The sequence below is a fragment of the Camponotus vicinus genome, unplaced genomic scaffold, assembly GCF_025532165.1.
Source record: "Camponotus vicinus isolate PSW18456_S1 unplaced genomic scaffold, iyCamVici1.0 SCAF_14, whole genome shotgun sequence".
NCBI lineage: Eukaryota > Metazoa > Arthropoda > Insecta > Hymenoptera > Formicidae > Camponotus > Camponotus vicinus.
In genome coordinates, this window is record NW_028141950.1 from 5286740 (window position 1) to 5309650 (window position 22911).

The following is a 22911-nucleotide window of genomic DNA, read 5'->3' on the forward strand; positions in this document are numbered from 1 at the left end:
TTTTACTAATTCAATTAGGCGTTTACACGGTATTTCCATTCTGATATTACGGGGCTTTATCCACCGAATACGTTCCTTGGCACGTGATAATTCGCGGCGACACGTTTCGAACACATCGCACAAAAGGAAAAGCGCTAATTAAGATCCTTTTATTTTAACAATTCATCTATACTTTTTTGTCCTCACTTTTATCCAGCCAATTATCGTGCATATTTTCAAATGTCTCTCGGTCCATTTTTATATCTTTTTACATCTTCTTTTTAACATTAAGAATGAGTTTTCAAACTTACAAGATTATGTCAGAATTGCTCGGAACTTTATACATTATTCAGGGAAGGACGAAACCTTTTCCTATTACAATTAAAGAAAATTATAGACAAAAAGTTATATTCTAGTTTACCTAATTGCATTCTATTATTAAGGATAAATTATTATTAAAAAGAGAGAGTAATATTAAATATTATTTGAATAGAAATTTCCGTGAATTGTAAATCGATGAATGTCTCTTTTTTAAATAGAATCCATCTGAAGCCATCAGATTCATTTTATACTTTGTCGTTCATAAGCTTATAATTGATATTTCTCACCTCAACTTTTTCATACAATTTATACAGCATACTAGTTATGTCGTTTAAAAGCTCTCGGACTCGTCGACTTGCAATCTCGGCTCTCTCTTTACGACATTGTTGTTCCTCAATTTGCGAGTTGAGTTTTGTTACTATCTCTGCATTCCTATGAAATATTTAATACATGTAAGATCAAAATAGAAGTAGATTTGATGAATTTTAAAATAAACGGATTTTAATATCTTGACTTTAAATCTAAAGTAGACTTGGTAACTTATAGACTTTATTTAGCATGATTTTAAACACCTCAATTGTTAATCCAGTAAGTTTTTAATGACCTTACTGTTAATTGTCTTTGAAGCTAAACTTACTGTTCGGCGCTTTTCGTTTCCGAAAATTTTCTCGTTTCTATCTCGGTGCTCAGCTCCTGTCTCTTCTTTTCAAGCATCATCTTCTCTTGTTCCGTGGCCGCTCGCATTTTCTGTAGACTCTCCTTAGTCGCCTGCTGACCCAGAAACCGGTTCAGAACTTCCTCTGACCTGGACACTCCAGTAGCATTCCGCAGTTTGGCGAACGTTTCCTCCAGTCGCGCCAGCTCGTCCTTGATAATCTCTTCTTGTGCCTGTTTGCGATTTTTCCCACGTGTTTCGAAATCATCTCGCGGACGAGTATGAAACATCATGCGTTCCAGCCGCTCCAGCTCCATTTTTCGCTCCGACACATGCTGTCTGATGTAGTAAAAATTTTGTAAACATTAAATTATTTTTGCAGTGATAATCATCAGAAAGGCATTATTAGAAGACACAACTGTAATTATGATGAAAGTCACTTTCCGAAATATAAAGTTTACGTTATACAACTCACCTGTACCCTTTGATGATGAAATCGCGTTTTTTACTGGAATTTGTCTCCTCGATTTCCTCTTTCACCAGAGTTTCTTGAGTATTATCTCTTAATTCTATAGCTTCCTCCTTTACCCCCTGCAATCAATAGTTAAGTAGAACATCAAGCGTTTCTATTATACTACTCTCATCATGTCATTACTTTTTTTATGACCTTGCCTGTAAGCGTTTGATCTCGTTCTCCTGTTGTCTTATGCCGTCTTCTAGGTCTTTCAAAGAAGAAGCATGAAAGACCGATTTCTCTTTTAATTCGGAGGAAACAGAGCGGTATTTCATGCGTGAGATATTTGCTTTAATTTGCATCATTCGGATATGCTCCAATCGAACTTCCAAGCTCTCGATTTTCTGCTCAAGCGAACTGCATTTACAAGAGTTATTACTTATTACAAGAATTTTGCAAATGAAATTTGAATTACCCTTTTCATAGGATTCTCAGTCTTCTTTTTGAACACGCAATGGCCGCGCCTACGTATCAATTCCTTGCGTTCTATTTGTAAAATATTTATAGTCTGTTCTTGCTAATAGGATGCAGATGTTGAGACATTTAACATAATCATTTTTGCTCTATAATGTTTATGTGTCGACAATTTTTAGGATTACTCTTACCTTCTCTCTTTCATACTTAATTAAATCTAGCTTTTTTCTTAGACGCATATTATTCTCACTTGCTGAAGCAATAATCTCCTCCAAACTGCATTTCTTCGCACAAGCTATAAAATCATGACTCAGCAGAGCCGCCCGTTCCATCGCTTCTTTATTCTAAAACATTTAACATCAGTTCATGCTAATAATATATATGCTTAGTTATTTGATTTCTTTGTAATCCATCTTACAGTTTTCGCTCTCGCATATTTCACGTAAAGTTCTTTGATATTTTTCTTAAGATCAATAATTTTTTGAGCATTCTCACGCTTTTTTGCATCATATTCTTCAAAATTAGCCTTTCTTTGACCCTCTGAGAACAAGAGAAATATTATAATCATATTATCTATTATACTTTTTGTGTAAAAAAATAAAAGATTGAAAAATTGTTCAAAAATATATATGTGTGTTTAAAAACTTTTACTTAATAAGTCGATTTAGGAAAAGTATATATAAAATTCTTTCCTTACAATTATAGATTATTTTATATATCTACTTTATAACATTATATTATATGTATATTGACAATGAAACACAACTAAGTTAATTGTCATGCTTTTCTACAAATGCAACTTTTGATAAATTTAATTATAAAATAGTATTAATCATAAAATTATTCTACCATTCTATTTTCCTAAATAACTTTTTAAAAAATAGAAAAAGAAATTAAGATGATCACTAAATAAATACGAGATCGGGTGATATATTAATTCGATTTCTGTCACGAGAAATGCGGAAATGTATCTCGGCAGGAAAGAACCGTAAAATCTGACCATTAATTGTACTGTTCAAAGTTTTATATAGTCGTGCATAAATATGATAGATAAAACGAAAAGTAGCAGCATTCCATAATGACTGATCGGGTTCAGAGAATCAGGTATCTAATAGGTAAACCTATTCAGCTGTCTTGATTCTCCGATGGCACGAGATCTTTGAAAGCCGATCTATTCAATACTCGTCACTATCGAAGCTGCTTATTATTTGCGTCGGTTCATTAATACGTAAACACGTTAGAAGAAGCTTAGCTTAGAATTTCATTCATGATAGAAGTTTTATTTAATCAGACATGTCATAATCTTAATTGATTGATTTAATTAAAAATTAATTAGTTAATCAAGAATTATATTCAATTAAATTAAGATTAATTATATAATATAAATATAATAGAAAGATGGAAAATTGAAAGATATAAAATAATAAATATAATGGATGATGGAATAGGAATATATAAAAAGATAAGAAATTAGGATGTATAATAAATAATAATTAGTATAAAATAATTGAAATAAGAGAAATATCATTATTACTATTTTTTGTTCTACCATGCACATATAACTTGATGATTTAAAACTTAAATTCTTCTGTATCTATACAAAGGAAAATAATTTCAATGAAATATTATTAATGCAATATTAAGGAAATATTTTAATATAAACGTAATTGCACATACATAGAAAACTAATTACAATATAACATTGACAATTTTTATCTATAAATACGAGATTATTATTTAAAAAAAATAGAATTAATATAGATGTTTTAACATAAATTATTTTTTTTGTGCAGACAAATTATTTTTTTAAGCTTTTTATGTTAAATGCTTTTTATTTACGTATGAAATCAGAACAATTGTTACACATTTTTCGCAGCTTCTCTCGATTAATATATATAATTATTCAGTAAAGTTGCAAACATTCCACATTGTCCTATATAACACACAGCCTAATCGACTTGACCCTACTAGATATTGCCCTTTTCATTTTATTTTTTTGCCGTTATTTTTGTGTATAAGAAATGCGTCGTCTCAAATACTGGTTCTTCCAGTCTGATTTCATATTTATCATTGTGTAATATGTAATCGCGATTCTGCTTCTAAAATGTCAGCGAGCTGTCTCTTTTTGGCACGCCTTGCTCCATGATGTGTAACAAATATCTGAATATTAAATTACAGAGTCCCATTTATGCTATGTCATAACGTAATTTAAATTTCCATTAAACTTTTTGAATTAATTTACTCAATTTTAAATTAATTTGTAATTGTATAACTTTTTAATTTTTAACATTAAATAATATATCTCTAATAACATAAAACATAAAAGGCCATTTTAAATTAATTATTAAATTAAAGAATATGATTTAGATATTCGTTTTCTTTTTAAAGTCTAGTTTGCTAGAAATTAAATAACAAAAAAATTGAAAAAGAAGTTAACTTTAAATTAGTTAAAATGTTATTAACAAATAATACTGTAGAGAAGTGGGATATTCTGTATAAATAAGATTTGATTCTATAGCTTTGCAGTCTTGTATAGTGTTGTATCGATTCGTGGATTTGTCAGAAATGATGTAAATGAACGAGAAATATTTTATGCAGTTTGAATCGTTACCTGATAACTGGACTTTCTTCTTGATCTCAACAATATTTTTGTTCAGTTCATTTAACTTGTTCTCAGCGGTAGACAAAGTCAAAGGTTCGGACATGTTTTCGCGAATGAAAAAGGATATCCACGTGGAATATCGTATCGACCTAATAATGTTCGTCGTCCGGACGACATAGTACTGGTTTTCATATCGTATATCGAAGTATGCAGCGCGTATTACAGTTTAATAAAAAGATACGAGAAAGAAAATAAGGATTTTCCATAATTTAATAATGTATAATATACATATGCATATAATAATATATGTATATAAATTATTTGGTTTCAGATTATCAATGATATTCCAAACTTTCCTGCGAAAAATCCCATATGTAATAATAAATATTAAGTATAATCGACACAATACAATTTCTTTTTAAAGGCTTGAAATGTCTTAGCAATATACATAACTTGAATTGCAATAAAATTTTCCAAACACATATTTATTTAGAAATAATAAAAAAATATATAACATAATAAAATATATTAAAATATTCATTTTTACAATTTTCGCAACTTTCTCAAAATTGTAATGCGACGAAAAAAATTGGGAGAATCACACGGAATCGTATTCAGCATCGAAAAATTACGGAAAATAATTATTCTTTTTTTGTGTTCGAAGAAAAAGTAATTTAAACTGTAAAATTTAAACACAGGAAATAAAATTGTCAACAATTAATTATAAAATTTATTATAAAATATTATTAAATTCAATACTTAATTCAATACCTAAATAATAATTTTTAAATAAAATTATTATTTCTCAAGACATACATACACACACATACATATAAACAATAAATGAGTAAACAAGAAAGAAAATTGTAAAAATGAAAGCTTTCTCTATAATTTATATTATTTATATGATAAAGAAATTTAGCTGTTGCACAGCTATTTTAATATCTTCCATTTCGTTTTCAGGATCTCATCTGTTGGGTTCATCAACTGCTATTGTAGTCCGCAAGATAATTGTATCGTGGCCGCGCTGCATCGTCGTCGCCGGGTGCAGATGTTTACAGTTCGATGGTAAGGTTAATGACACCATTAATAAGGCTAATAGGAAGCCGCGTGTTTGCAGCTTCGTGCGTGCATCTCGCGTGCTGCGGGTACAAAGGACTAGAAGCGATTCGTAAAGAGGTCCGTCACCTCTCCTCGGGAATGGTCTCTCGAGACCGGGTTCACCGAATTATAATTCCGCATTTGTATTCGTTAAGCCGCTTGGCGGTTAAGGCTATAGCCGCGATGAATTTCGCGTTACACGCAATCAAGCGCGGCCAAGCCTTAATTAATGATCAAGCGCGTTACGCTCCTCTCGACTCGTGCGCGACTCGTTGAATATCGACGCCTGAAGCGCTGTAACCTGCATTTTACAGCATTATAGATCGACAGATGTCCGGTATTAATACCAATACCAACGCTAATATGTATCAGCTGATCATTACCTGACGTAATCCAATATTGATGCATAATTAAAATCCTTAAACTGCATTATATCTTGATATTTCGTGTTTGTTTTGCCACTACAGTAGAGATCATTGATGGATGCAATCAATAGAATGATACATACATAATTTCTCATAAATATAACAATTTGGTGAATTTAGTTTTTGATTCATTATTTATTATTTATTATTCACATGTACAAATTCGCATTGTAATTATGAACTGCATTGATCTTGTAAAAAAATAGAAAGATTCATAATTGAATTTATATGAGAAAATTATACATGCAAAGATTTGCATTTTTAATAAGCATATATCACAAAAAATAGACATTAATAAAAAAAGAAATTCCAAAAAGGGATTTCTGCATTTTTAGTTAATACATTACACTTTCCAGGTTATTATTTTTCTAGAATTCTCGCACAAAAACAGCATAACTAAAACGCCTGATCATAAAAATTTAGATTATTTTTGTTTGTGATCTAATTAGGGCTGATTGTTCGCACGATTAAGGTATTATCGTAGAAAAAAAGCATCAGATGTTAATCAAAGATATTTCTCACGTGAGATATTATATAATGAGATACGTCATTAATACGTAAGCATTCATTATTCCAGTTCAGCAATTGTCTATTTCTTGATAAAGACACATAACATTAATTGTCCGGTAGACAATTTAATTCAATTTGACAATTTTGTTCCATAAATTTCTATTTATTATAATTTTCAAGATTTTTATATACTATAAATATATTTTTTTATGGTGTATAAAAATCTTGAAAATTATAATAAATAAAAATTTATGGAACAAAATTGTCAAATTGAATATATATAATGATATACTATATAAATAAAATAATATATAAACAATGATATAATATATAATAAAAAAGATAAATAATTCATGCAGTTTTAGATTTATTCTTAGTCAAAATTAAATATTTTGCAATCATTCGAAATCAGAGATAGTTAATGATATATTAAAATTTTCGTATATAAAATGAATTTTAAAGAAATATCAGATTATTAATATTTTATTCAGAAAATTATTAAATAATATTTAATACTTCTTTTATAAAACTAAACTTATTATTGATATAATTCACATTTATTATTCTCTATTAAAACTTATATATTAACTATTTTATATATATATTAACTATTTATTATTCTCTATTAAAACTTATATAATATTAATTGACAAATGCAATATTTATCTTTTGTATGCGTATATAAAATCGATAATGATTTATTTAATTTCAATTTAAACGCATCGTGAAATTTGGCGCAGCGCGCGAGCACTCGGCGAATTCAAACCATCCCCTCCCCACCCCGATCATTTTCGAATAGCTTCACGCATCACGATGCAAAGCGAGGGATGCTCGGAGAGGCGTGCTGCGGTCGGCGATTCCGCTGTATCGCGCGCCGCGATTGGCCGCCGCGTCGGCCATTCCGCGGCGGCGCAGTAATAAAGCGACCCGAGTGCCAGGTGCGCGCGCACGCGGGAACTACTTTCAGCGCTTTAAGCGAACAATAGGGTCCTAGAAGTGTTTCGGACGCGGTCGCGTGTCGTGTAACGTCGTGCCGTACGCATTTTTTTCCCCGTAACCGCGCCGGTAACGTAACTCAGCGCAACGCAACGTAACGTAATCGCGTCCCGGGACCCCCGGTCGGTGACGTATCCTCGATTGGTGAGACGCGTACGATGCGCCCGACGATCTAGTGACGGTCGTTCTCGGACGCAGGTGACACACGGGCTCTCCCCGATCCTCGGACACAAAAGTGCGTGCGCGCGCCCGGTGAGTGTCGGCCCGCTTCGTTTCGCTCCCCGAGTGTGTGCACCCGAGTGCCTCTCATCTTCCCCCTTCCCCCCGCCGCGCCCCCGATGAGTGTGTGTGCAAGTAATAATTGAAAAAGAGAAGATATTCAACGGGCACATCATGTCGCTACCACGGCGGAGATTGGATTACGCGTTCCGGATCGAGCCGTTGCTGCTCGCGCTCCTGGCGACCATCTGCCTGCCCACGGTATCCGGTGAGTAGAGTGAAGGAACTTTGCCTAAGTCATAAGTGCTCCGTTTGCGCGGCCGGGAAAGAATCGCGCGCGCCGCCAGGCAACAGGTAGCTGCCGCGGGAGGCGACGCCGGCGCGCTTTTCGGAGCCGAGGGACGCGCACTCCGGATGCGCGCGCGCGCGCGCGCCGCGTTCTGTCATCGCGTCGCGAGGTGTCCGGGAGCTCCCGGGAGCGTTTCGGCGAACGATCTCCCGTACCCGCCGATCGCCCCAGTCGCTGTGCCCCCCTTGCGGCGGACATTGCTGCGCTCGCCTCTCCTCTCTCGCGTTACTACCCGTCTCGAAAATGTCGACCCCTGCCGCGGTAGATCGCGCTCGGCTTCCCAGGCTCCGCGAATATTTTAGGAAAATTTTCGCGCATGAGTATATCGGTTAAAGTTGAATTCCTCGATATTTTTACCCACGTGCGTTAAGTCGAAGAGGCGCGAGGTTCGCGAGAAAATATTATATGTGTTTTGTCGAGCTTTCTCTCTTTCTCTCTCGCTCTCTGTTTCAACAAATCGAATATGAACGAACGAGTGCGACAGCGATCGTTTTAGGGCAATGCTCCAAACAGATACACGTGGTAGTGTATCTGTTTAGCAATGCAGAGGTGCTCATCCGTCGATGGTGACGTAAAGATACGGGGGGATTCGCGAGGGGTCCTCGGCCAAGTTGGCAGACCCTGAGGGACAGGTGCCCAGCCCCTCCGCTTTCCAGGAAGCGAGCTATCCCTCCTTCCTCGCGTTAACACTCGCTCCGACTCGACTCGACATTTCGCTGCTTCTTCGATATTTGCGAGTGTGTTCACGGAATAAGGGAACGTAGGCATCCTGCGGGGACCGTATCCTGTTTTGACCCTCATTCTTTCTCTCTCGACAACCGTATTCATCGAGCATGTTTCAAAGACAGCTGTGATTTTAACTTGTTAAGTGATTATGTAAAAGATTCAAAAGGTTCAATGTTATTATGTTTATATAATTTAATCGTCCTCTCTCTCTTTCTTCAGATATTATAGATATAATAGATTATATATGTTACACATGTATCATATGTTACACTCTAAAAGAATTATCTTATATTGAGAATCGATGATAAAACAATAATTACGTTAAACTTGAATTAATTATGTTATTATATATATTAATTTTATTTATTCTGAAAGATACTGAAGAAAAATATAATTATGTCGCGAAATTATCGTCATATGTGAATTAAGGGCATTATTAATATTTTTACTAATCAATTTTTAAAAGTGAAAAATTATCTAAACAGTGTTTGTTAGTGTTAGACAATTTTTTCCATTAATCATTGTTTTTTAATAATTTTCTTAATATTCTATTGTTGCCTAATAATAAATTTTTTCCATTAATTGCCATTTTTTGAAAAAAATCATTCTATTGGAATTATTTTTTAATTATTTCTTATTATTTAATTTGGTAGTAAAACTGTTGGATAATTTAAAACTTCAAGTACATCAATACGTATGATATATATGTTTATTACGAATGCAGTCGATTAAGAGTTAATGCATAACTTATCATGATAATTACCCGCATTCACTGATAATCAGACATTGTAAGATAACCTCTAGGCGCGATAATAATATGTCCGTTCTGAAAATTAGATAAATGCAACATACGAAACCTCGCTAAGTGCTACCTTCGTGCATATGCATATTTGGCAAAAAAATTATCTGTATAATTGAAACGGTTAACGTGCTGTTGAAAGTCTAAATTAACTCGTTCGTGAAAATTTCATTTTCTTTTTTCATTTAAAATCGAACGCTTTATCGCGCGCGAAAATTGCAGTGATTTGACAGAAACGGAAATTGTGAGAATGTAAATCTCCTCGAAATGGAAATATTTGAAATTGCAATAACGCTAAATTAAAATCAATGCGAAATGTTACGATTAAATATATGTAATATATACGAAATCATTAATAAAAAATAAAACTTATCAATTTTTTTAAAGCTATCGTACATATATCTTATAAATATACTTTATACAAGTAAATATTTACTAGGGGAAATTTGACATTTGCGACTTTTAATCATTTTGGTCACTGTTAGAAAAAATGACATGAGTTGTAAAATTTTTCTAGAGGATTAGTTTTTTTAATCTATCTTCGAGAATTTAATAAATTCAGATATTATGATTCAACAATTAGTTTTCTCTATAGAATGTGTCATGAGAATTAACAGAAAATAATTATTGACGTTTCGTTAGATAAATTTCTATCTTGACTTTTCGCCAGGACATAAATCGCAGCTTAACGTGACGTAACACTTACATCGAGCAATGAGTATTGCCGCGTATATCGTTATAAAATGGCGAATAAGGAAAGTCGGTAAAGTGTCCAACAAAGAAAAGAAAAGACTGGAGAATAATTACAATGCATTCGCAATTATCGCGATTATGGATATTGTCTCATATTTTACTATCGATAGAGCTTTTCCTTAAAATCATTCATCTGTTTTAATGGTATATGTTCTTTAATAATTGTTTCTTGCAGTTGTTATTTGTTGATATTAATTATATATTTCTTGTTTTTTATATAAGACATTTTCACAATAAAAGTTTATTTTACTTATAATTTATAAATTTCATGTATACAACTTGATATTGAATCTCATAAGAGCTGTAATTAATAAAAAATTTATAATAATTTATTAAAATATAACTTTTCAAATATATACATAATATTAATTATTACAAATTTATTCTACTAGTAACATTGCAGTAATTAGTAAAATAAATTTATAATTATTAATATAAAGTGCATATGTTAAAATTATATTTTCATAAATTTTTAATAGGACCTTAATTTAACAATCTGATGTCAAAACTTTTATAGTACTCGATGAGAATTAAAATAGAGAGAAAGAGAAAGAGCTCTCAACCTTGTTCATTCCACCTATAAATCTTCTCATTAAACTTTTTATATTTGAGGATTTAAAATATGAATGTAAAGCTTCGAAGCAATAATTTTGATAGATTACATTTTTTTTACATCTGATTTCTAACCATCAATTTTTTTTAATCGTATAGCATTTAATTCTGTTTTTACTTAAAATCTGCAACCTTGCATGAATATCGCGAGATTATTTTGCGATTTGATCGATCCTATGGTCGCTCCAAGGAAATCGGGCGAGGACTTCGTCCTAGGTTTTGCTCACTATATAAGTATCTCGCGATACTCTGGATGCAGAATAGCGATGGCGCACTCCAGACTCTCCAGACGCTCGCCGCTCTTATGTTCTCAGGCTTTCTCTTCTCTCTCTCCGTTGAAACTGATCCGCCCGGACTTAACGTGCTTTCACACGCGACACGCGCGACAGACAGACGCGGTGCAGGGGTTACATTTCGCGAATATTCAAAGCACCGTCGTGATCGGAATGTCGCCGATATTGTCGGAAGGCGTTGCGTATATTGCGTATTAAACGCGGAATAACGATTTGCGAAAGTTACGCTCTTTTTAATAAGCATTCCAGCGCGGAATTTCATCTACTTGTTTCGAAAAGCGTAAATAAACTTTCGAAATATTTTTTAAAAATTAAAATCTATCATAAAATCAAGTTTTTAAAATATCATTTATATCGTTCTTAACATAAACGAATTATATATCGCAATAAATTTTAAAATCGTTCGCTTTTCATAAAAATAAGAATCATTGCGACCGCCAGTCTTTATAATTGAAAATGAATATTTTTTATTATTACATATTAATCTATGCCTTTCGGTGTTGGATAGCTTCTAATTTTACATTTTGTGATTTCTTTGTAGTGTAATATAAATATACTTCTTAAATATCTCTAAAATAAAAAATGTTAAAAATATTTACAGTAACTAAGAATATTTGAAATAAAAAAAAAAATAGATCATCATGAAATAAATTACACTAGTTTGAAATTAAATTTTCTTAAAATTACAATTATAGGATAAACATAAGTCACATAGCATGAATATCTTTAATTATACAATACTATAATGATTTCTCGTAAGAGAAGACATTTAATTTTCATTTTAGCCTCGCATGCGTCAATTGAAAATTCGGAGAAGCCAATGCATTTAGCATAACCTGTAGCAATTCGAGTCGATTAGTCTATTTCGCATATTGAAGCAGGAGACGCAGATTCGAAAAACTCCAACTCGTTCGATACATTTATATATTTTTTTCTTTTTACGCGACGAAAAGCACCGCAGGAAATCGGCTCGACGCCACTCCCGGGACATTCGAAACCTTCGTGCGACTTAGAAACCGTCGCGTCGTCGTTGCTATCGACCTGCAACCGGTTTCTCGTTCCCTTTCATCGGTTCAGACCGGCACACGAGCTAGCCCGGGTTCTTGCACACGTGCACAGACACACACGCACGATCTGTGTGTGTGTGTGTGTTGCTGCTCCTGCTTTCGTTTCCATTGACTTGCGCGCGTGGTATTTTCGCTAATCTCGCTTCCAAGCATGGTGAATGCTGTCGCATCAGCTGTTGCCGCGCGCATCAGCTTAGTATTATTACTATACGTATATACTTTATAATTCAAGCGTATTGCATAATTTGGATTGAGTGACATTTATCTAACAAACTAAAGAAAAAAATATTGCACGAAACTTTAATCATAAAAATAATCTCCGAATATATTAATTAAAAATTGATTAAAAATCTCGAGCTTAATTATTGAAATCTTGATTTAAAATTTAATAACAATTTATTACATTAAATTTATTACATTAAATTCTCTGATATTTTAAAAGAATGTAATAATAAAATATTTTTTTGTTATATAAATGTTTTTTTTATATACAAAGATATGTTAAAAACTATTTCTCTTTCTTTTTCTACATCTTAAAAAAATCTACAAAATAAAGACAAAAAGTTTTTATTATAATTTCTATAAATTATAAATTAGAGCTGTAAATAGTAAACTAGAATTATACATCGAAAATGGTTGAACGTTCTTTCTGGTTTAGATAAAAGATCTTTAGCGAATGATCTCTGATCTACGTGTATCTCCTAATCCGACAGCTCTCGTATTTTTCCTTTCCGAGCGATCATTCTTTTGCGTCGAAGAAGAAAGGATAGGAAACGGCTAGGTATCTCGCGGCATCTGCTAACTAAAAGGGCAAGATCTCTGCTGTCCTATCGAGAACCAGCCCGGGTATTTGCATTCGTCCCTCTCTCGTGCAGATAGATGCCTCTAGCGTTAAACCGCATAATTAAGGACCCTCGCTACCGCGCACGTCCGTCCGTCCGTCTGTCCGTTTCCCGCTGCCAGTTACGTCGTCCCGGAAAGATCCGAGAGAGGCTTCGTGGTATCGCGGAAGAATCGAGGATTGTGCCGTCAGTCAACGCGCGGGACGGCGACGTGTCCTTATGGAGGATCGCACCTAGGATCTATCTATGCAGATTCCGAGACGAGTTCGATTCGCGCACATCCGCGACGAAGAAGAGATTTTCAGACAAGCAACGCAGAAGCCGCGGCCTTAGAACGTCGATTAGACGGTTCATGGCTTCGTCGAGGCAGTTGCCAGACATTTTCCGCATCGCATCCTCTCGGATCGATAGACGTAAATTCCGCGCGATTCTTCTTATTATTTCCTTGATAGATGGCTTCAGTATGGAGGATCCTGCTTGGGATCTATGTACCTCGCTTATTCCATATTTTTAATATTTTTTAATAATTTTTATCAATTATTTTAATTATAATTAATTCCTTCGATTCTTTAATCTAAATTTTTAATATTATTAAATTTTTAATATTAATTATTATGTTATTATATTTTATAATATTATTATTATTATAATATTTTTAATATTATTTAACATTCAAATTTCGAAGATTCAAAGTTAGAAGGCGACTATTATAGCTTAGATTATTTTTATATCTTTTAATAATATGCTATAAAATGATATTTCAATTATCAACAATGGTTGATTTGACTAGATAGTTGAAAAAATGTGTATGATTTTATGTAATAATTTTTATCATTAATTTTGCTTATATTTAATTCCCTTAATTATCTCTCTGATTTTTAATATTATTTAATATTCAAATTTCAAAGCTTCAAAGTTAGCTTCAAGATATTTTACTTTTCGAAAGAAATGCGAACAATCGGCCTTTTTGTCTTCGACGATAATGCTAAAGTTCCTATTACATTCATTTCTTATCTCCGAGGACGCAAACTATTCGCGTCTCTGTTTCGACGTACTCTCCCATGCCAGGCGGGGTTTTTGCACACACGCGACACGCGAGCGAATTCTTCGTAACGTCCGGTGTGGTCCGACAAAGGAGCGCGAGAAACAGCAGCGATCCGAAAATACATAAAGAGGCGAGATCGGGAGAGAAAACGCTCGGTCCACGCGCGGTGAGGAAAGACCACCCGGTGGCGTTTTCCCGCGGCGCACGTGGAAGCGGTTTAACGCAGTCCGGATCCGCGGCGTCGGCTCCAAACGGCTACTTCCCGAGGCGAGAGAGCTCGGACAAGGATCCCTGTTCGTGCTCGGCAGCGATTTTTCCCAAGAGCGCGCAGACGTGGATAAGACGTGGAGCGCGTACCCCGGGTCAATGCGATCCTATCTATTAATCATGCGCTCTCTTGGCTCCTGCTACCATCCTTTCGTCTCTCCCTCGGCGTCGACGTAAGAGAGCGCGCTCCTTCGTCTGATAAATGGCAACGAACGCGCCGCGATATAGCGAATGCACAGCTTTACACACGCGGCTAATCGCCGATTGATTAATAATTCCTCTCTCTTTAATCGCGAGGCGATCATGGGAAACTCGCGTTTTCGCGAAATTCGGCTCGACTGATTCATTATCCGCGAATCTTGCTGTTTTAAAATGATATAAATTAAATTTTCAAAGTCTTATAATTAGACCGGACATCATGACTTATAAGTTGTAGAGAAATTTTGTCAAATAAAAAGATAGTGATTAATTAAGAATATCATATTTTATTATAATATTTTGATAAAGAGATTATTTGTACAAAAATGTCAAAAAAATATTGTAATTTTATATCAATTTAATTTTACAAAATGATTTTCATATAACTTTATTAAATTTTTTGACGGTTTTTATGTAATTTTATTAAATTATTTTCTTAGTTTATTAAATTATTTTTTTCTGCAATAATTTTTATATAACTTGATTCAATTATTTATTTTTTAATAATAATTTAATAAAAATTTTTTTTCTGAAATGCCAATATTTAAATTAAGTTATACGTGTCAGTTAATCAGATGATTAAATATGTTCATGACATTTTGCGATGCATCATCCAGATGAATTTTACTGGCATCTTTTATACTTTTCGTTTAAAGTCTCTAAAGCATGCTTCTTTCCCTAATTATTACTGTATATTGCCGATCGTAAGAGGAATCGATAGCAGGGGCGTGTGTTATAAATTCGTGCCGGTTCTCTCGCCGTCAATTAAACGCAAAACGGCGATCTTTACGCGCCGTAACGCGAGCGATCGTTCAATTTATGCCATTAATTTTCACCATAACGGTAGCATCCGATAACGAGTACATAGTTGCGACGGGCCTTTTACAATCAGCGTCGTGGAACGATGCTTTGATTAATTTTTCACGCGGTCAGCGAAGCCTATATGTGTCTGAAAGCCGGGCCCCCCTTGGCAGACACGGCCTGTTGGCTCATATTACATGCTCGCGCAACGGAACAATCGAAACCCGTATTTACGAGGCTAACATTCCATTAAACGCCCCGGCTACCGCGCCTGGTTAATTAATTGCTTCAATGTATGCAATCGATAACTCGCGAGAATTATTTTTAATTGAATATTCAGTCGATTTAAAATTATAAAACGATGTTAGGGAAATGATTTTGAAGATTTTCTCTTCACTACAATTTTATCTTTAGGAAGATGGCTCAGTCATTTCAATATTAAATAGTATTTGTAATCTTCAAAAAAAATTCTGCAGAATTTTTATATTAAAAGAGTATATTTGGAATTATATTTTTTCAATATTAAACGATTTAATAATAAATTTTATTCCAATTATTTCTTAAATTTTTGAGTTTCTTGTTTCGTTTCTATGATTTTCGTATAATTTTATTAAATTATATTTATTATATATTAATTATATATTTATTATAATTATATTTAAATTATATTTCTTATGATTTTTATATAATTTTATTAAATTACTTTATTATTTTATTAAATTATTTTATTAAATTATTTTTTCTGTAATGATTTTTATATAACTTGATTAAATTATTAATCAATCATATACCTTGGAATCCGAATGGAACATGTACAAAATTATTTTTTCGACGCTAATTTTTTTTTTCATTTCTGCGCTATATATTTAATCTCTCAATAAAGAGAATTGTATTTACTCCGCGGATACTGTTATTTCTGGGAATCACGACTAGGCGCGGACGGAAGGATTATCCGGAAGTTACGTCAGGTCCCCTTTTCAAGCAGGATCGCGCCAGCGGCTCTTTCTTCAACCTCAACTTGGCGTACATAAACGAGGAAGAATTCGCGTGTTAGCGTCTTTCGCAACTCTCGTAAGTGAGAAACACCGTTTCCAGCGAGTCCCATCGAAGCTGAACCTCACGCTGCGAACGTACACATACACGTAAACACACGCGAATGCTTTTACTTGTTTTCCAACCATGTGAATCACCGTCGCGGTAGAGCTTATCAACCACCTTCGCTCCCACAAACGCGGTCACCTGCGATCTCGCCAAACGATAACGCATGCTTTCGCGCTGATTGGCCGGCTTGACTTTAATTGGGCGTCTCAATCTCGCGAGAAGCGAGAGAAAGACGATTCTTCTCTTCGGTTACTTTATTTAAATCGCCGCATTATATGCGCTGTCGAGCCGACATTGCATTAGCCGGTCAACGAATTTACGATCGAAATGTCGCAAAATCGCCGATCGTTTGCGCCGAGTCGAGCGGTACTTTGGAGGCTCTCGCGTTAATTAGCATCGTCGCCGATAAGGCGATTGCGCAATCATGGAAATCTCGATTTGCCTGCGATATCTCACTTGCGGATTGCGGCAACTTTTGCTCGGGATAATTAAGACGTTACCGTTTATGCACGTAAACACGTGGCTCTTTTTTTCGAGCGCGAAATAAAATGTATCCCTGTACGATTTATCATAAGTGTTTTTCAACCTTAATTTCTTCGGAGCCTGAAGATAGGAATTTCAAGGAAATTTACGCGCCGTATAAAATGGATTATTTAATCACGGGAACCTGCTGCAGTCGTATAAAACTCGATCAAGGTGCAATCGAACACGGTTGGCGATGCGAATGGCGGACACGCATAACGTTGCGAACGCAATGAATGGCCCGTACGTACCGTACATTGTATCGCGGAAGAAAGTGGCCGGCCGGTAATTTTATCGCGAATTCATTTCCTAAGCGAACAATAAAGTCGCATCCCCCGAAGTTCCCGCGGATGCGGATAAAACCGCGACTCGATTTCCCGGAAAACGTGACCCTTCCTCCTCCTCCTCTTTCGTACGTCTCTCTCCCTCGCCTCTCTCATCTTTTGTCGCCGTCTACTATCTACGAAAACGTGACTTTCTCGTGTCCCACCCGCGCTCTCGCACATACAGTACCATTGTGTAATGGTCCTTGAACCAACATCGACCAGCAGCTGGTCGAGAGTCTCCCACGCCCTGCCGCTAAACGGCACAGATCCTCGTTGGATTCCCAGGATTTGAGGATTCCGCCTGTCTTTTTCTCGTTTTATTTTCATTTTCGCAAAAGCAGTGCAATTGTCGGCCGATTATGCGTTCTTCGCGACGTGACTTTTTCAAGAAAATTACGAGTTAACGCGCGCGAGTTAAAGAGACTTTTATAGTAAAATACCTTCGTCGATTTCTTTTCATTGCCATGCGAACAAATGTTCGAGAAGTTGAATGTCATAAGGTTAATTGCAGGTAACATTCGTACATTTAATAGTAACCTTCACTATCAATCTTTAACAGAAAACATTTTTCAATATTTTAAATATTTAATTCTTAAATTAATATTTAATTTATAATATTAAATAATATTAATAATTAATAATAATAATATTAATAATATTAAATTAATATTTAATTTTTAATAAACAATCTTTTACAAATAATCTTTCTCGTTTTATATAATTTTTCTCGAAAGGATGGGGAGGAAAAAGGATAAAAATTAGATTAAATTTGGGCAACTCCAGTCGAATAATCTTAATTAATTACTAATATTTTGATCTTGTACATCAATAGATTCTCAGCGGATTCAACCCCTCGATCAAATGTCACATTGTAGATATATATTCCGTTACGGTCATCCAAGCATTTCCTCCTTCGTAACGTTTTGTTTCCCCATAATGATCGCGCGCGACACTCGTCAATCATCATCGTCGGTCGTGCATTTCCGTCAAGCTTGGCCGGGCGAACAAGTAAGCGGCTACAACGGAACTGCAACGGACTCGTCTCTCCGTTCGTTCTCCCTTTCCCCTCTCTTCTATCCGCGCCCCTTTAACGACGGGATGATTGCACGCACATCGAGGAATCCGCCGAGGAATCGGCGACAATCGCACATGTGATCGCCTCGATGCGAAAGCACGTCACGCCGTTTGATCGCTGCGCTCGTCGGAGCGTCGAACCATGTAAACTTTACGTTACACGCGCTTTTCGCGCGCGAGCATCACGCCCCGTAGTCTCATTTAGCGTTAAATCAGGCTGTCCGATCCTGATCTCGCCCCGACATTGAACGCGAGCTTCGTGATAGATGGATAAGATGCAAAATATACAGGGTGTCAGGGCAATCTCTTCCTAAAAAAAAGCTCTTGTAGCTTACCTCGAGAGCTTTTCAAAACACTATAATAAAGTATTTTTTCATCGAGTTATGAGGCTTGAAATAATCTCTTAATTTTTACATAAACTATAAAATATCTAGTAAAATATTCATTTTTCGATTATCTTACCTTAATACTTTTATGGACAAAATAATGAGAGGAATCAATTGGTGTAAAGAAAACACATAATTGTTTCGAAAAAAATATGTAATTTGCAATTAACAATTACATTTTTTTTTTTTCGATAAAAAACTACTCGATAAAAAAATACTTTATTATAGTATTTTGAAAAGCTCTCGAGGTAAACTACAAGAGCTTTTTTTTGGAAAGAGATTGCCCTGACACTCTGTATATCGATAACGTAAATGTTGTAATATGCGAAATTGCATAAATCAATTTCAATTTCATATTTTTAAGTTACGATCCTAATAATATCACGTATTATTCATGCGACTTTATGAAAGTATCTCATAAAGAACCGCATGTATGTGCTTACGTTTAATTTCATAAATATGTCCCGTGCATAAATATGCTTCTTATACGTTTATACTTATGTCGAGAGGATGAAAATTAGCGTTATCGTGCAAACCGCCGTCAATGAAATCATCGTGCTCCGATTGGTCGCTCCAACTTTCTTCGCGACCACTTCGCTGACCGCATGGTAAACTGTGTCTTTCAATTAGCATTATTCCGAACATACGCGAAAAGGGACTTTGCGTCAATTAGCGGGCGCTTAGCTAATGCAGCAGCGAATCAGATTGACGAATCGAAAATGGCGTACGACCGACCTGAAACCGGTCGCGACGATCTCTCCATTTCTCATGTTGCTGCTGAATACGTGTACCTTCTATCACTCGATAAATATTTCGTCCGAGAGACGAGGGGCGCGTCCTTTTGAAGTATGCTTCCTGTCCATCGTGCTTTTATTGGCAAATTAAGAGAGTTCCCTCTCCCTCCGGCCCAACATTGCAGGCCACAATGAACCCGTATTGTTTGCAGGACCGAATTTCTCGGATCGTCTCCGTGAGATGAAGGATGCTTGCGTGTCGCCGCCTTTGTGTAATTTTTCGATTTAACTTCAATGCTATAAAGTTTCCTATCAACTATCTCGGGGTCAATGTACGCTTTCTCGATACAATAAGTTTACGTGCCACTGAATTTCGATATGATTTTCAAGTAGACTCGAATGAATTTATCTATTTATTATTAATGCTACTTCTGACAAAATTTTTTATTACAAAAAAATGTCATTGATAAGTAGTTTAACAAGTAAATAATATTGATATAAATTAATATTAATAATAATAATATTAATATTAATATTATTAATATTAATAATAATATAAATATTAATATTATAATAATATTATAATAATATTAATATTATTAATATTAATAATAATATTAATATTAATAATATGATATAATGATATATTATTTGAATTAGATTTTGAGAAACTTGTTAATTAAAAGTATTGATAAAATATATTTTTTAAAAGTAATATTAATTAAAAAATATGGCGTGAGGAATTTGCAGTTATTATTCAAATTGATCGCACATGGTGCATGCATGAAGTAGATTCCTTTTTAGCCTTGTGACCGTTTTTGGTCGTGAAGGACCTTTGTACAATTATCGATTGCCAGGTGCGTTTTCGATAAGTCCCCGAGCGTGACGGAACGCATTGAGAAAGGGTGATATTTTGTTTTCAGGGTGGATAGTACATTTCCGTTCGTTTATTTAGTCGCTTGAGAAAATCTAAAAGTTGTTAAGTATTCATCTAAAATTATTTTTAAGGTCGTGAGATTATAAATATATACATATATATAAAGACAGAAAGAAATAGAGAGAAAAAAGTGAAAATTTTTATAATAATGTATAAATTTGTATGATGCACACACACACATTTCGGAGTAAATAAATTTATGACGATATAAAATTGGATATTTCACGTTTATGTATAAATTTATGTCGCATTATGTAGATTTCTCTTATATGCGTGCGTCTTAAAAATGTCTTACGAGTAAAAAAGCTCCAGGGGAGTCCTTAGATTTATATAATGCGGCGAATCGTTTGTATTCAAATCGCCAATTTTGCGAGACCAACATAATTACGCTTAAACGACGAGAGCTCGTCCCAAGATAATTACGAGCAATTGGTATCCGTAACTTGAATCGAAACACGAATATGATAAATAACAGTTAATATAGAACACATGTAGCTGCATATATTTTACATCCGCTTAATTCGATCGTATTTTTTACTACTGAAGTTGCAAATAACATTCTCAAGGATAAGAAATCGCGTATTGTTTTTATTATATTCGCATTTTTATTATATCGCATTTGATATAATTCGATAAAATCGTCGATCTTTGTGTTGTAACAATTTCTATTTCTCGTAAACTTATCGTTAAATTAATATGAGCATGATTGCAAACATTAAAATGCATTTTTATTTGCTATCATTAGAAGACAACATTAACTAAAAATTTATTTAAAAAGAATTATATTTAATATAATTTTTTAAAAATATTTTTTTTCAATATTATACTTTCTTAACACTCATGTATTACTCGAAATACAACAATAGGAACATCTCAACAAGTAACTTTGCAAGTCAGCTGTCGCATAACGTTGCAAAAGTCTCTATCATTATTCAGTGTTAAATAGCATAATGGGCGGAAAGATATGTGTCATCCGTAATTACATGTGCAGGTCGTCGATTCCGACGCAACCTACGATTTTTTTTCCTCGCATCGTCGATTTACGGTAGGCGCGACAACGATATAATGGTCGATTATAAAAATGTGACATGCGTGCGACAACATTAACGGAGAAATCAGTGCAATTATAGTATAGCTCTCGTGGCCGAACCTCGCGGTATTTTTCTCCGGTTTCTTATACGCTCGTTATATCGATAATTTGTCTCATTCTCGTTACTTTCGTTCGCGGCACACGTACTTATATGGTGATCGGCGACGAATTATTGCGGCAAGACCTCGCCGCCGATCGTTCGCTGCTGGCACCGAATTAATGGCGTGCAAAAACTGTCCTGGTGGTCTGCACTAGAGTTACGAAGAATTTCTCGACGTGTCCTGTCAGCGGCAGGTGCGAGATACGAAGGTAAATCAACAACGTTTTCACCGTGACTCACGCTCCCCCTCTCCCCCTCCCGATAAAACGGGGGGTGCTTTGACATTCATGTAAGATATGATAGTCGAGAGCGGTCGTGGAACTTTTAGATTCATTCGTGATTTTGTATTTATTAATCGATTTATTTTCGCAGCAAATATTCACATACGCAGCAAAATATTATTTATTTATAAATAAATTTTATGAGTAAAAGCTAAAAAATAAATTATAAAATAATTAAATTAAAAATATATATAAATTATAACAAATAATTTTAATAAATTATATAATTATAATATTTAATTATAATAAATTAAAAATAAATTATAATAATTAAATATATAAATTATAATAAAATAAATAAATATAAATTATAAATTATGAAATTTGTAAATAGAAACTAATATAAAAGAAATTATTTAGACTGAATTTCTCTAATTTCGCAAAATAGATAAAAAAAATCTAGTGATAAATTCTTTTTAAATATACTTATATATAAGCGTTATCTTTTTCGTGCATTATCTATAGATATAGATATTTATATTGCGCGCGCCTGTTGGCGCTCGTCGGTCACGAAAGAATCATCGGACGAGTACTTAATCGTGCGTTGGTATTTGGGGTCAATAAGGCAAGAGAGAGAGAGAAGGAGCGAGATGGAAAGGGTCCAGCGATATGATGCTGGGAGAGAGAAGGAGGGAGCAAGGTAGACTCGATGGCGCGCACCGACAGAGAATGTGCACGTGTATCGATCCTTGAACCATCTCTACCTCGGATCAACGTGTTCGCATCCAACACCTTTCTCCTCCGCTTCATCTTGCCCCTCCCATGCCGGGACTCTCCTTCTCTCTCTCTCCCTCTTCGTCCTCGTCTCTCTTACCTCTTCGTCTTCGCGCGCGCCTCCCCGTGATAATAATTATCCGTTGGAGGCTCTCGCG

At 34.7% G+C, this 22911-nt stretch overlaps 2 protein-coding genes across 2 annotated transcripts in view; one reads left to right on the plus strand and one right to left on the minus strand.

The window, feature by feature from the left end:
* Positions 1 to 545: 545 nt before the first annotated feature.
* On the minus strand, positions 546 to 4671 carry LOC145965178 (outer dynein arm-docking complex subunit 3-like). Its single transcript, XM_083088566.1, has 8 exons — positions 4495 to 4671; positions 2302 to 2423; positions 2075 to 2227; positions 1885 to 1986; positions 1628 to 1813; positions 1431 to 1546; positions 938 to 1294; positions 546 to 732 (listed from the first exon to the last, which is right to left on the minus strand). Exons 1-8 carry the CDS (start codon positions 4586 to 4588, stop codon positions 546 to 548), a joined length of 1317 nt encoding a protein of 438 aa, XP_082944692.1. The 5' UTR covers positions 4589 to 4671.
* A 2835-nt stretch (positions 4672 to 7506) lies between these two features.
* The window catches only part of N (neurogenic locus Notch protein), a 252263-nt gene continuing 236858 nt past the window's right edge, over positions 7507 to 22911 (plus strand). Inside the window, exon 1 of the mRNA XM_083088515.1 lies at positions 7507 to 8004. Coding sequence (XP_082944641.1) covers positions 7911 to 8004 — 94 coding nt within the window. The 5' untranslated portion in view covers positions 7507 to 7910. The remainder of the gene's footprint in view (positions 8005 to 22911) is intronic.

What these genes read in the sequence shown, in the direction of transcription:
- LOC145965178 (XM_083088566.1), bottom strand. Translation starts at nt 4,588, where the DNA reads ATGTCCGAACCTTTGACTTTGTCTACCGCTGAGAACAAGTTAAATGAA. An exon ending in TTAAGTATGAAAGAGAGAAG is followed by an intron (nt 1,987 to 2,074) that starts GTAAGAGTAATC and finishes GCATCCTATTAG; the next exon opens with CAAGAACAGACTATAAATAT. An exon ending in GAAACGAAAAGCGCCGAACA is followed by an intron (nt 733 to 937) that starts GTAAGTTTAGCT and finishes AATATTTCATAG; the next exon opens with GAATGCAGAGATAGTAACAA.